The sequence below is a fragment of the Thunnus thynnus genome, chromosome 23, assembly GCF_963924715.1.
Source record: "Thunnus thynnus chromosome 23, fThuThy2.1, whole genome shotgun sequence".
In the NCBI taxonomy this organism is placed as follows: Eukaryota; Metazoa; Chordata; class Actinopteri; order Scombriformes; family Scombridae; genus Thunnus; species Thunnus thynnus.
In genome coordinates, this window is record NC_089539.1 from 9,261,588 (window position 1) to 9,276,870 (window position 15,283).

At 40.6% G+C, this 15,283-nt stretch overlaps 1 protein-coding gene across 4 annotated transcripts in view; it reads left to right on the plus strand.

Annotated features, from left to right (window-relative positions):
- Positions 1-12,615, plus strand: part of celsr1a (cadherin EGF LAG seven-pass G-type receptor 1a) — a 95,245-nt gene extending 82,630 nt beyond the window's left edge. For 2 of the 4 annotated variants that reach the window (XM_067582377.1, XM_067582379.1), the window contains exons 23-36: positions 193-360; positions 470-596; positions 682-882; positions 4,192-4,366; positions 5,081-5,193; positions 5,458-5,537; positions 5,727-5,853; positions 5,975-6,100; positions 6,370-6,506; positions 8,890-8,990; positions 9,141-9,284; positions 9,565-9,840; positions 9,925-10,303; positions 10,881-12,615. In XM_067582377.1, coding sequence (XP_067438478.1) covers positions 193-360; positions 470-596; positions 682-882; positions 4,192-4,366; positions 5,081-5,193; positions 5,458-5,537; positions 5,727-5,853; positions 5,975-6,100; positions 6,370-6,506; positions 8,890-8,990; positions 9,141-9,284; positions 9,565-9,840; positions 9,925-10,303; positions 10,881-10,908 — 2,182 coding nt within the window. In that variant the 3' untranslated portion in view covers positions 10,909-12,615. Of the gene's footprint in view, positions 1-192; positions 361-469; positions 597-681; positions 883-4,191; positions 4,367-5,080; positions 5,194-5,457; positions 5,538-5,726; positions 5,854-5,974; positions 6,101-6,369; positions 6,507-8,889; positions 8,991-9,140; positions 9,285-9,564; positions 9,841-9,924; positions 10,304-10,847 lie in introns of all 4 variants that reach the window. The other 2 variants (XM_067582378.1, XM_067582380.1) reach the window with 2 other exon arrangements.
- Positions 12,616-15,283: the final 2,668 nt, after the last annotated feature.

Here is a 15,283-nt window from a genome sequence, read left to right on the forward strand (position 1 = left end):
TTGTGACCAAATATAAACATCCTTTGTGTCTGTTATAGTTTGGTCTACTGCACATGATGATAAAAAATGTGTGTGTGTGTTTTTTTATTTCAGTAGGAGTCTGCAGTTTGACTCATAAAGGGCAACTGGCGACTTAAAACACTAACAGCATTTTTGGAAATACTCATGTTGAAGCTTTGCACATGTTTCCAGGCTCCCCAACCGTCCGGTGATCAACACAGCCATAGTGAGCGCCACGGTGCACAGCGAGGGTCCGCCTCTCCCTCACATCCTCGACCCTCCAATCACTGTGGAGTACACCCTGCTGGAAACGGAGGAGAGGACCAAGCCTGTCTGCGTCTTCTGGAACCACTCCATTGCGTGAGTCGGATAAAAATACGTTCAATAATATTTTGTTATTGTTCTGCTGTGAATTTCTGCTTCACTGCTGTCTTGTATGTGTTTATATGTGTGCGTATGGTGTGTGTAGGATCGGAGGGACAGGCGGCTGGTCCTCAAAAGGCTGCGAGGTGCTCAACAGGAACAACAGCCACATAAGCTGTCAGTGTAACCACATGACCAGTTATGCCGTGCTCATGGATATCTCCAAGAGAGAGGTACTGCTGAAACATTTTTTTCATTTAAGCTCGCTATTTCCTGTATTTATCTGTTCTGACTCGATGTCCTAATCTCTCTCCGCAGCACGGTGACGTCCTGCCCCTGAAGATCGTCACCTACACCACCGTGTCCGTCTCCTTGTTCCTCCTCCTCCTCACCTTCATCCTGTTATGCCTCTTGCGCCGGCTCCGCTCCAACCTCCACGCGATCCACAGGAACCTGGTAGCGGCGTTGTTCTTCTCTGAACTCGTCTTCCTGCTCGGCATCAATCAGACTGATAACCCGGTGAGAGATTGAGCGAGTCCACTGAACATACAGTACACAGTAGTTCATCATTTGCAACAGTATCTCTTAGGGGGTTTTACAAAAGTCAAAGGTATTAGTCTTATCAAGCTTGGCTGCACATGCATATGATACAGAAACACTTGTGACGTGATAGAACTTGATGCCGGATAAAGACGCCTCGCTCCAGTGTTTACTGTATTAGAAACTGCCAGGCATATTTATTTGGCCGCAGGAAGTCATCTAACACTGTGTTGACAGGGGCTTTACCAGGCTTAATGCGCCAAGGCCTACCTGAGAGTCTGTCTTTATTTGACAGATTATGTGTTTTGATGCTTGGCTAATGACTCTAATAGTTAGGAATGTGCGGGTTGCCAAAGCCCTCTCCAAATATAGCTTCTATAAGTTGATTTTACTGACTGGCTGGATGTAACTTTGTTACTGTTAACCTCTACAATTAAAAAGGTGTAGGATATAGGCTGAGATAGTGTAGAGTCTGAAGTCAGAAATCGAATGAGCTAATTATGTTAAGTTCATAATCTGATTTGGAGTTGGGTCGGTCACAGTAACCGCCAGAAACACACATGTGCACACACATAGTCATACAGTAGGATCAAAAAGGTGGGGGAATTCTTTGAAGTCTGCTGACACAGACATTCGGACTCACACACACACACACACATACACACACGCACGCACACACACACACACACATCCCTGGGCCAGTAGTGGAGACGTGCTGTGACTGGTACCTGTCTCCAGAAGCAGGCCTCAGGGTGGTAAGCCCTGGCAAAGGTTTCCCAAAACAGCTTCTTAGTTTTCACTTGATAAACCTTTGCATGTCTGTGGTACAGAAAACATTATTAATCTGTTAATTGTCAGATAATCCTGTTTTAAAGAAAAAGTGAAGTTTGGAAAGCTGAGACACTTGGTAGATCAGGGGGAGGCATGAGGACAGATTTAAAGGGATAGTTCCCATTTTACAGAAATACACTTGCTTGCTTTCTTGCAGTTAGATGAGAAGATCAATGCCACTATCACATCTGTAAAGTAAATATGTAGTTGGAGTCAGCAGCCAATAAACTTAGCTTAGCATAAAGACTGGAAACAAGGAAAACAGAGCTTTCCTGGCTCTGTCCAAAGGTATCAAAATCCTCCTACCAGCACCTTTAAAGCTCACTAACTAACACATCATATCTTGTTTAATACGTACAAAAGGTGAAGTGTAAAAATGATAACTGATAGTGATGTGTGGATGCTACATTAGCTTATAAAACAAAAAATTATAGCCATTAGCCTTCCGTAGATATTTGTCCAGGTTCAAGTCTTCAACATGAAATGTTTAAAGCACCTATAATCATTATTTTTTATAGTAACAATGTATCAAATGAAAATGTGTACTGTCACAGTTGTCGCTTATAGTGATGAACCTACAGAGAAATATCACCTGACTCTCCTCGGCTTTATGTAGCGTCATAGCGAGTGTCAGTTCATTGTTTAGCTATGCAACTGCAACTTTGCTGTTTTGGGTCACTCTCAACGCTCTCATAGTGTCATTTCTGGCTGCATTCAGAGAAAAAGCTCTTAAAAACCACTGTACACTACCTACTCAGCACCAAACAGCAAACGACCACGGTTAGCAACCAGCTGGTGAACATAGTGGAGCATTTAGCTGCTAAAGAGCCAGATATTTCCCTCAGGAGTTGGGTGAGACCAAAAACAGAGCTAAAAGAGAGTGAATATTGGACTAACATTCACCAGGTGTACAGAAATATGACTCCAAATGAATGATAATGTTACTCCATAACTCCTGGATGTGTAAATGAACAACTGTTTGCTAATGAATTGAATTTATTTAATTTATTTATAATTTATGAATTTACAACTAGTTTCCGCTGGCCACAAGTGGCCAAAAAATCTGTTAATGCAGGTTGAAAGTGAATGTCTCAGCTCTGACTAGTCTTACTAAACTGGATATCCACACAAGGACATCACAAGTACTTCAATTCTTGACTATCAACCCCCAGCCGCCAACAAGATGTACATTTTGGCTGTGACCATTGATTTGGAAAGTTCCCAGTCAGTGATTCAAGTTTCAAGCTTTTTGTACAGCTCTATTTCACATACATCAGCTCAGTGGGCTTTACGGGCCACTACAGCAACAGATTCTGACTAGTACTGTACCGATCAGAATCAGCTTGAGTTTTGGAATTCACCATTAATTGTTGAGTCAGCTCTACCAGTCATAAAGATAAGTGAAAATGATAGAGATTAGAAGCTCAGGCTCCAGATAAATTGTGGAATTCTTGACTACTTTTCTTTAAGAAATGTTCTGACTCACAGTGTTTTGACTGGGATGTGGGGGACTCGTGCAATGACTAACCGCAAGCTGCGTTATCTGAGCATGTATGAATCTCAGTTGAGGGTAGAAGCCAAGTGTGCATGGTGATTTTAGAAAGAGAGCGATAGCGTTGGATCTGTCTTCAGGTTGCTTTTCTGTGTTTATTTTTTCATTTCTCTGGCTTCATCAATGCATCTATGTGTGCGTGCATGTCCTCTATCTAGTGTTTAGTTGTGTGTGTGTGTGTTAGAACTGTGGAATGCTGTCAGTGTGTGCCCAGGGCCATCTGCAGGATGATTTATAACCCTGTCAAAGTAGCCTCTCTTTCTCTCTGATCTCCACAGCAATACACAACATTAGTAAAATATAGTATCTCAACTGCTGGGATGTTCCCTGACACACTGCATTCCTCTATTAGAGCAGCAGCAGCAGCAGAGAGAGAGATGGAAAGAGAGGGGGAAGGAGATGAAGGAATGTGGGGATAGGTTGAATTATTACCACATTACATAGATTGAAGTTTGTCATGAAAGTTGTTGAAGTATATTAACATAAGAGCTGGAAATAACTATTATTTTTCATGCTGATTAATTCGTCGGTTACTTTTTCGACAAATTGATGAATTTTTTAGTCTGTAAAACGCCAGAATGTTGTGAAAAATGTTCATCACAATTTCCCAGAGCCCAAAGTGTGTCTTCAAATTGTTTGTTTTGTCTGACTAACATTATAATATCAAAGATATTCAGTTTAAAATGAGAAAAGCAACAAATCTTAACATTTGAGAGACTTGGAACCAGCAGATTATCAATATCATAGAAAGAGAAAAGCACAGCAGAGTGAAAGCAGGGTTGACAAAAAAAGACAAAAGTAGTGGAAAAACAAAACGTCAACCCATACTTACAGATCACTCTCCCTTTTTCCACTCTTCTCTTATCTCTTACTCTTCCATTTCCCTTCCTCTTACTTCCTTCCAGTTTGTATGCACAGTGATAGCCATCCTCCTCCACTACTTCTACATGTGCACCTTTGCCTGGATGTTCGTGGAGGGGCTGCACATCTACCGCATGCTGACTGAGCTGCGCAACATCAACCATGGCCACATGAGGTTCTACTACGCCATGGGCTGGGGCATACCGGCTATTATCACTGGTGAGACACACACACACACACACACACACCCACACACACACACACACACACAGAGACAGAGCAGTGGAAGATGGCAGATTGTCAGGGTGCATTCATGCTGTAACTCGTCTTTTCTGAAGAGGATGTGATCCTCGTGGGAGAGTTATTGAACTGAAGACAGATGGGGGAAATCACACAGAAATACGAGAAAGAAACATCCAGGGTTCATTTGGATGTCCACAATGTGTCAAAATAAGACAACGGTTGCGTACATTTTATATATAAAAAAAAAATCCAGTTTTGGTGGAGAAGAGTGTCTTGACATGCCATAAATTTATAAATAATTAGTTTATTTATTTGTTTTATTTGAACCTTTCTATAGCTTCTCTAGATACCTGTAAAAGTTCAATTATCTCATATCTCCAATTAGCCTGTCATTTACTGCTTTTTTCACTTTTATAAGCTTATGATATATGTAATGTATTAAATGTTTTGCTATGTACTGACATACTTTGGCAGTAATGGACTCCTGCAAAGTTTATTGATTGGAATTTGGATTGAGACATACAGTAGTTTGAGAAAGAGCACTCCCTCAAAAACTGTAAAGGAGGATGAAGTGATGCAAACAAGAAAAGCAGAACGAGGGAGGAGATGGAGAAAGAAAGGTTAAAAAAATGTAACACTGTTTACATATATTTTCATTGTGTGTCTTTTCTTGTGTGTGTTTGTGTGTAGGCTTAGCGGTGGGCCTTGATCCTCAGGGTTATGGGAACCCTGATTTCTGTTGGCTGTCCGTCCACGACACGCTCATCTGGAGCTTCGCAGGACCCATCTTTGTAGTTGTCCTGGTATGTTTGTACATTAAATTAGTCCAAAGAAAGTTTTCTGCTGTCTATTTCAACTTTTAATGAATTCACACCATTCATATGAGTTGTAGGTTAACCCTACAAGCAGACATTTGCAGCTAAAACACACTAAAACAAACTGCATAAACTGTTGTTGATTCAACCATATGTCATGTAGGGTTACTCATACAAACATTTTGTGAAATATCTAATCACAAGTAGCTAAAATGATGTAATCTTCCTCCCTTTGTCTCCATTTCTCTAAAGGTGAACATAGTGATCTTTATATTGGCAGCGAAGGCTTCCTGTGGTCGCAGGCAGAAGGCTGTTGAGAAGTCCGGAGCTATGTAAGTTTCTCTATCATTTTAACTATTTCACAACTCATAACTCATCCAAATGTTAATATAACTTTGGTATTTCCGTTTCCATTGAAAAGAACAATATAATGTTACATATAAATTGGTATTGATATATTAAGTGTATCTCAAGGCACCAAGGGAATCTGATCATCTATGTGTGCATGTTTCCCTCCCCAGTCCCGCACTACGCATGGCCTTCCTCCTCTTGCTACTCATCAGCGCCACCTGGTTACTCGGTCTGATGGCGGTCAACAGCAACGTAATGACCTTCCACTACCTGTTCGCTGTCTTCAGCTGTTTGCAGGTAACGCAGCGTTCACGCTTGATAATAGATAATCCACAGACCCTTAAGACTTCTCTGATAAGGTTTATTTAGTAATCATCATCAACAGTTATTGAAATCATCTCTTTTGCTTTCTTCAAAGGGAGTCTTCATCTTCTTCTTCCATGTGGTCTTCAACAAAGAGGTGCGTAAAAACCTCAAGAACGTCTTCACAGGAAAGAAGAGCGTACCAGACGAGTCCAGCACCACAAGGGCCTCTTTGCTTACAGTGAGTGGACACACATACTGACATTTCTGCATTATTTCATCATATTACACAATGACATCTTATTTGTTTGTTGCATTTTTTTTAAGATATAGGATGCTGAAGTTGTTTTTAATGTAAAATTGAATGTGTAACCTTTCATTGTCATTGCATTTTTAGTGTCACTGATTGTTGGAAACGCCTTGAAGATTCAGAGAAAACAAAGTCAAATTTTTTTTGTTTTCTGTCCTTCCTTACACTCTTGTCTTTTGTTGCCCTTCCTCCATCTTTAGCGCTCCCTCAACTGTAACAACACTTACACAGAAGACGGCCCTCTGTACCGCTCAGGCATCGGCGAGTCCACCGTCTCCCTGGACAGCACGCTCAGGTCAGCCAAGAGCCGCAGCAGCTACCTGGCTTACACACTCAGGTACAACACGCTCACTGACTGCATGGCTGCTTCTACTACACTGCTGCATGACGTGTATGTGTGTGTCTGTTTGTCCACTTCAGTTTCTTTGGACTTTTTCTTATTTTCTTTTTTTTGTCATCCCCCCCTGCATGTCTGCTTGTGCATCAAACTTCTCACACCTACTAACACACTGCAAGCCCCCAGTTGGTATACACACACCTTGTCATCCTGCCCGTATCTTCTGCCTTATCCAAACGAGGATATGTTTAGTTGCTGAGTTTCTCTACATTTGGAGGGTGTTTTCTTTCTTTTCTTCCACACATGCATGCTGCCACAGAATGGCACATGCATTGTACAGTAATTGCTCGCATGACCGCGCAGAAATTTGCCATTGCATGGCGCACAGCCTTGTTGCAAAATTCTTCGCTGAGCTACACGGAAACACATAATCTCACAGATACCCACCAAGGCAAAAGAACACACCACTGACTGTAGATCCATCCACATTATCCATCCATACTGTTGTATTGTTCTGTGTTGTATGTATTGACAAGTTGAATTACTAACTTTGTTTATGTAAAATTTTAGAGGTTTAAAGATATGAGGGTGGAAAAAAAATGCACAAGAATGGTAAAATGTTAAAACAGCATTACATCAAACTTTAAGAGCCCCATGAAAAATGTTTCATGAATTTTAATAATGTACATTTTTATGTGATAAGCAACAAAGCACTGGAATAGACAGATACACTAAACAATTTCTATAGAAAACTGAACATTATAGCTTTCATGAAGGTAGGATTTATTGTAGAGCTGTTGTATTAAACAGAATTAGTTTTTGCTAGGTGTAGTTTAAGCTAAGCGTTGTTTTAGCTAATGCAGTTTTAGCCAATTGCACCTAATAAACTGGCAACTGAGTGAATTTATCTGTCTTGCAGTGATGAAAAAACTTTTTAATAAATTATAGGGACATTTAAGAGGTTTATCAGAGTTTACGAGGTTAAGGTAACATACGATGGGCGCTAACATCTTTTATGTGTCCACTGCTCCATGCTAGCTCTTCAGCATACACCATGTGCGTGACTAGCAATACCTCAGATATTAGAAAACATAGCAGTTATACAATATGACAAAATATTAAATGTTATGCAGCTGAATGTGACAGTGCTACATACAAAATTGATATAGTTTATCATGAAATATGGTATAGCTTGTGTTTCTAGTACTGTTTGGAACAGTTTGTAAGGAAATATGATGTTATGTGTGTATGTTATGATGTTAGACATGGTTTTTTTATCATTTGTAAATCTACTGTACATGTCTATCTTGCTTTTTTACTTTTGCATGGTTCATAAACTTTTTTTTTTTTTTTTTTTTTTTTACATCTCACCTGTGTCATGTACAACTGTGTTTTTATGTGTATCACAGACATGTTTTCATCGCCGTGGAGTTGTGTTACATATATCTGGTGTTTTAAAGAGTTTTACAGAATCAAGGTTAGGTCTGACTGTACGCCTCTGCTCATAAAGCTGTCACCTGAGTAATAGGAGCTGACACTAGGGTTAATGAGAGTAAAAACGCCAGGAGGGGAAGAGATGTGGCGTGTTGTCTGAACGAAGAGGGAGAGGTAAGGTAGGAGAAAAGGATAGAAACAGGACGAGAAGGGAGGAGGGCCATGTAGGAAAGAAGAGAGATGGGACCATACCTGTTGAAGTGGGAATATATTACAGACACACATGCCTCTTCCCCGCAGCTGTTGGCACGTCTTCAGCTGCTCCCAGAAGTTTCTCTTAGATCAGCCATCACACAGAGTCTCCAGTAGCGTTCTTGCCTTCCAGCCAATGTCTCAATCCGACTTGGAATAAATGGCTACAGGTGGAGAGGAGAGGAAAGGAGGGAATGAGAGCTGAATTTAAATTGCAAAATTTGCTTGCTAGTAGCTTTTTATATGTTGGATTGAAGCTCAAAGGTTTGTAGTTGCTGAAGAAAATTACACCATGAATAGATTAAAATGGGTAATTGTGCTTGGATTAACAATAAGTCTTGAATTACCCTCAATTTTCCATTTAACGCACAGGTTTATTGACTTAAACCTGATGAAAGCGCACCTAACCACACTGTATTATTTGTATACGGTAAGTCTTCGTTGAAGCTATCAACAGAGGCTGTGTAATGAAAGATGTCTAGTGTTTCAGCTGTTGTACACTATGGTTGTACGTTAGTTGTCTCAAACCACAAGTTTGGACTTGAATTAAACTTTAGCAACGCTGTACTTCCCCTTTCTGTCTCCTCTTAATCTCTACCCCTACTTTTTCACTCCCATCTCTCCCATTCTTCCCCACTTACCACGTTTCCTGCCCTCTCCCTTCCTTCCTTCTCCATCTGGCCTTATCAATATATAGGGAGGAGTCGGGTCAGAAGCCCAGTGTCTCTTCAGGAACAGCTAAAGGACACACTGATCTTGATGGGCCTCTGTTTCATAGAAACGGCACCAAGGGAGACGGTGAGTTTTCATACATCACTGTTTAGTTAAAGAATTAAATAAAGGCCCCTCGACCACTTGCAGGCACACACAAATGCATATCGCTGTGTTTTTTTATTAATAAAGGTTCATCTATCTATGTCCCCGTCATTTTCTCCCTGTCCCTATCAGACTCTGACTCAGACAGTGAGCTGTCAGTGGATGAACACAGTTCCTCCTACGCCTCTTCCCACTCCTCTGACAGCGAGGACGATGACATTGATGTCAAGCCAAAGTGGAATAACGAGAGGCAGCCCATTCACAGCACACCTAAAGGTAAATGTGTGGTCCTATCAAGCCTAAACAGAAGGTGTAAAGCACAGACTTTACCAGGTTTAGAGGTTCAGGTCCCAATAAAATGTCCACCAAATGTCACATACACACAATTGTAAAATAAAGATGTTTAAGCGTGTCAAGGAAATGAGGAAATCTGCAACTAAAACATACTTGGTCAGGCAGTTTAGGGAAAATATTGTAAAAAAAATTGTGAAAGAAATCTGATTGGAATTTTGTTTTAATGTTGCCAATTCCACTTTGTCTCTTTACCAACTACCAGTGGATTCAGTGTCCAATCATGTGAAGCCTTACTGGCCAACGGAGGCCACCACAGCCAGTGACAGCGAGGATCCCGGCGGGGCGGAGAGGCTGAGGGTGGAGACCAAGGTGAACGTAGAGCTGCACCCAGAGAATAAGCTCAACCATATTGGTGAAAGAGACAGGGATTCACCTCTGGAGAGAGACAAACAAACACCCAGTAACGCTAAAGACGCAACACCCTCTGGTCAACCCAACAGCAACACCAACAGCAACCACCAGCCAGAGCAGAGAAAAGGTAAGAGAAGAGAATAGTTAATGAATGAGTTAATGAATTGATCTTATCTGAACAGCACTGAAATGAACTTCCTGTCCGTCTCAGGTATCCTAAAGAACAAGATCAGCTACCCGCCCCCGCTAACCGACAAGAACATGAAGAACCGTCTGAGGGAGAAGCTGAGCGACTACAACCCCCCCACCATCACCTCCCCTCCCCCCAACAACAACAACACCGCCACCTCCCCGCCTCCCTCCTCCGTCAACATCATGACCCCTTCGTCCCGGCCGCCTTCGCTGGCCTCCAACGATGGAGGTCGTCCCGGGAACCATGACAGCAGCTCCCTCATCAAGCCGCCCATTGCCCCGCGGCCGCAGATTCCTGCCGGACCACCGCCAGCAGGCATCTACCGGGAGACCAATGGAGGAGTGGCGATGCACTTGAAGTCAGGCACGGTCAACGGAGGCAACGAGTCTGACTCAGAGTGAGTAGGCTTCTAGAGAGCTTTGGCATGTAATGACAAACATTAAATGTATAGAACAAACAAATGAATGCCTTGTTATTTAATCCTGTAATCTGAATCACAGATACAAAATTAATCTGGACAGTGATTTTAGTAATCACAGAGCTAAATAACAGGCATTAGTTGACCATAATGTCAACTGATGCCACAGTGCATGTATCATCATAATTGAGGGAATAGTTCGACAGTTTGCTTTTTCCCTATCTTGATGAGTTAGCCGAGAAGATTGATTCCACACATTTGTAGGAGAGGTGTATCAGTCTTCTCATCTAACTCTCAAAAAGAAAGCAATTTTCCCAAAATGTCAAACTATTCCTTTCACTATAGTATAAGTAGTATTACCATCCTGCTTAAATGCTGCATGATGACATCCTGCATCCCTGCATTCATTTTTACCCCGCATGTTCTTGTCTTCCTTTTATCCTCTACTACTCTTTGCACCCTCACCCCCTGCATCTCCCTTGTCCCTCCTCTTTCCCTCCTTCCCCTTTCTCCCCGTTAACAGTGGCAGTAACGAGACTTCGATCTGACCTGTTAGGAAAACTCAAACCAGCCTGCCCTTGTGAGAGGAGGAGCGAAGAACCCGCTGGGGGAGGAGAGGAGAAAATGAGAGCCAAGAGGAGGGGAATAAGATGAAAGAAAAGTGAAGATGGAGGGGGTGCTTAAGATTAGGTGACGGGGAGAAAAGAGTGTTCTCCGCGCCTGATCTGTCCATCCATCCCTCCTGTGTTGTTCCCTCTCTCTGGAGAGCAGTATTAATCGCAGACTTTTAAGATGAGAAAAAGAAAATGAGCAAAGAAAAATGAAAAGATGTGAGAAATGATAAAGGGAATGCTGTGTTGGACTGTAGCAAGAGAAGATGAAATGGAGCCATGTGTGCCAAAACCACTAAAGGAAACGGAGTACGGAGGGTCAGAGGATGAACAATTCTCCCAGAATGCATTGCAAGCCCCCAAAATGATGTTCCTCTATGGTGGGGTCTGTGAGGGTCATTATGTTACTTCCCCTATCGAGGGGTAACAAAAGCTTGACTAATAATTTCAGACAGTTTCTTTCTCGCGGAGGAAGGCAGACATATAATCACTGTGCATGAACCCATACATGCTGGTACAGTCTCATTTGTAGTCCAAAAGGATTTCAAGGACTACAAGTCCCTCAAAGCATTGACAAGTCTGTGGAAGGCAAAAATCCACAAACCTGTTCTCACTGACTTTGGGACACATCGTCGATACTGGACGGCGCTATCACACACCAAGTGCTCTTTTCTATTTTTCTTTTTTCTTTAACTCAGAGAAAGGCTCTCACAGCCTCTCAATGCAGTGCATTTAGAGTGTAATTAATGTGTAGATATTGTTAAAGGTGAAGAAGAAATGATCTATTTTGTATTTCAGCTGTAGCGAGGACAAGTTTCTAAACTAAAAAATCATTTGCCCGTGTTAAGTTGGGAGCGCTTTCCAATTGTGAAAATCCCTTGACATGCTGGTTTAATCGACTGAGAACAATTCTGTGAGCTAACGTGTGCCTTCATCCTGGATCGAGGCCTTACAAACACACACAAACGCGCACACACAAATACCAACACTGCTGCATTGTCCCGAGCGCATGCACACAGTGGGCCGAAATGAACATTAATTATGTGAAATGGAGAGGAATTCCCCCTCTGTTGAACTCAACTCAGTCTGTTAGAGCACTATGAACCTGAAGCCTTCTTTTCCAGTGTCCAACCTGCCTGTTTGTCCAGTGCAACACGTGGTTACCAAAGTCATGAAATAAATGTGCAGATTAGGGTTGGAGTCAATTCACTTTTAACTTAGTTTTAGTCCAAAATAGTTTGAGAAAAAACCTCTTTGGTAGCATAATGCATGCTTTTCAAATATTCACTGATGGGTTTCATATTTTATCATTTTTTTAATCCAAACTTTGTATAGATTAACCCTTTAGTATGAGTAAAAAGTCTCCATTGCTGAATTTCTGAATCGTCTGAGTTCAAAGTGAAAATGATGCCAACTCTAATGCATTTTGCAGCTACTATAAGGCAACTTAAAGTCACGTTTACCAGTCACTGAATGCCGTTGTACCATACATACTCTACATCCCCAGTGTTTTTGCCTTCATGTAATCAATGCTGTTGATAAATGTCCTTGTTTTTTTATGATCTGAGACACTGGAAATGTTTTGTAACATAATGTATATTTATTTTTTATGGTTTTCAGACACTGGAAAGAAAAGATGATTGTGACTGTAAAATTAAAGATGACATGATGAATTTTTAACTGTCTTGTGCAGCCTATTTTTCTGTTGGTTGGAAGGAAGTATGGCTAGTTGAATGGAAACTGTCCTGATTATACAACCTCAATAGACCACACACCAGCGATCTAAGGTATATTCTAAGTATGTTATTATTTTTTATGTATTTTTGACTTTTAAAATTCTTACGACCCAATGCTTTCCAGTTAACATCAACATAAATTTCTGCTCTTTCCTTTTTATTGAGAATCAGTCAAAATGCTGTATCCTTATTGGCCAAAGATACCAGCTTTCCAATCTAAATGCTCCAATTGACCTGACTGGAAGGATTTATCGCCTGCTCCACTTCTAATACAGTCACTTTAAGTACTCTTTAAAAAGTTTGGATTTATAAAAATGCACAGAAATTTGGACTTTGTCATCCTTATGAACATGAAAAAAAAATGTAATGTAGAACAGTCATTTTAATGAAAAAAAAAACAGTCTAATATTGTATATTTTACAAGATAAAGTAATTGTATTTTTACAGAAGGGAAAGAATAATACTGGTGATAAGAAAGACGGGTGCAGGGATAAATAAATAGACAGAAGACTGGAATGAATCCAACACAGACGACTGATTTCAAAAAGGGTACCCTCTGAAGGGCTGTGTATGGTATGGAAATGTTGTCCATACAAGGTAATGTATGAGGAGGGCAGTCTTACTGTCTCAATCTGTTGTGACCAGCTATGGTTGAATGACTATCGGTGTGGGGCAGATTAGACCATTGAGTATAACCCCGCAGTAAATGTCAGTATATTGTTGGTATGTGACAGGAAAGGTTGACTGCCTTGTGATGGGGTTGAAACTAAAACATAGAAGAAATCTGTATGTAAATATCAAAGTGGATAGGTGGTTTGAGGTATGGGTGTATCTGTCTGAGTGACTGTTAATGCTCATAGAACAATGCTGGCTGTCAGTCTTAATTAGTCACCTCACTTTGAAGTGTTGCTGGGATCACAAGCACACATTTACACGCAATAGTTGAGGATCACATAAAATGAAGGTTTCATTTTTGTTAAGCACAAGATTGAACTCCTCTACTAACAAAATTATTCACTAAAGGAAGCTAGGTCATACTATCTATTATTCTCAAAGTTGGTTTTGTGCACAGCCAGTTGCCCTTAGCTCCAAAGCAATATGAGATTAGATTTAATTTCACAGTCATTTATTTCATGAAGTATACTATGTGTGTATTTGTATAACTATGTTATATGTAAAGACCATTTAAATCAAACCATGACTACCTCTTCATGTAGAAAATTTGACAATTCAATACTAACTCAACTGCAAAGATATTCCCTTAAAAATGAAAATATATTACGTTTTCTGACATTAATTTTTAACTTAATAGTTGGCCATTTGGGGAATTTTGAGTTAGACGAGAGGAGCAATACCACTCTCATATTTGTACAGTAAGAATTTAGATACAGCCAGCAGCCCCTAGCTTAGTTTAGCTTAGCATTAAGACAGAAAAAGTGGGAAACCAGTGGAGACTCCAGGAAGTTATTGCTCCTGGTCAAAAAACATCACAAATAAACCCCCAGAACATGACAAATTGTCATTTTTACATTTTGTTTTTTGTACACACACAAGATATAACGTGTTAAGCTTTAGAAATTCTGGTAGGCAGATTTAGTTATCATGGCCAAGCTAGCTGTTTCCAGTCTTTATACTAAGCTAAGCAAACTGACTGTAGTTAGCTTAGCTTAGTATAAGCTTATAAATAAAAGTAATATCAATCTCTCATCTAGCTCTCAGCAAGATATGAATATATCTCGTATTTCCCAAAATGTAAAACCGCTGCTTTAATGTTGCATAGGAAAAAATCTCAAATAATTACTGAAGGAACCTAAATTTGCTTGAACTAATGTACTATTACAAAAAGAAGCATTAAATGAATATAATTTCCACATTGTGCTACACAAATCTTCCATAGCTACTTTGTTCTTAATTGACTGTTCACTGCAAAGCCCCTGCATGATTTACATTTTTTCCACAGCTCAGTCCACTTTAAGACCCGGCACTTTGCTCTAGCATTCCAAGGTAAGCCGGCTACAGTGTTCACAGCCCCTCACTTTAATGATTGTCTCTAAGAATTTGTCTTGAACCATATGTAAGGATCAAAGAGCTGAGCTTGCTCAAACTGGGGGAAATGTAAGTGAATAATATCATCACAAGGCATGGAATCTCTCTCTGATGTCTCCATGTGTTGGTATAGATAAGGTAGGTGGAGTTCTTTGGATGGGTATGCCATGTCAGAGATTGCAACTGTGCCAAGTCCATCACACAAAAATGTACACATACAGCCTGCTGCCACTGGGTATTGCCAAGTAAATGACTGTGAGCAGGGCGAGTGAAAGGTTAGATGGCAGAGTCAGGTTTCACAAGCCTATTGGGAGGTTAGTTGTTGTGGCAACTGACGCCAGTCCTACCCTCAGGTGACATAACGACGAATTAAGAAACAGAAGTCGCATTTAAAAATATGAACATCTTCTCTATTCCCTCCCTTTCTCACCACTATTCAAACTAATGTTGATATAGAGAGAATCTAGTTTATCAGATGAATCAACCAGTATATCCAAGACAAAAGTTATTATACCATCTTAAACACAACCATACTGATTTGCAACTTTAATAGTCACCCGTGTTTT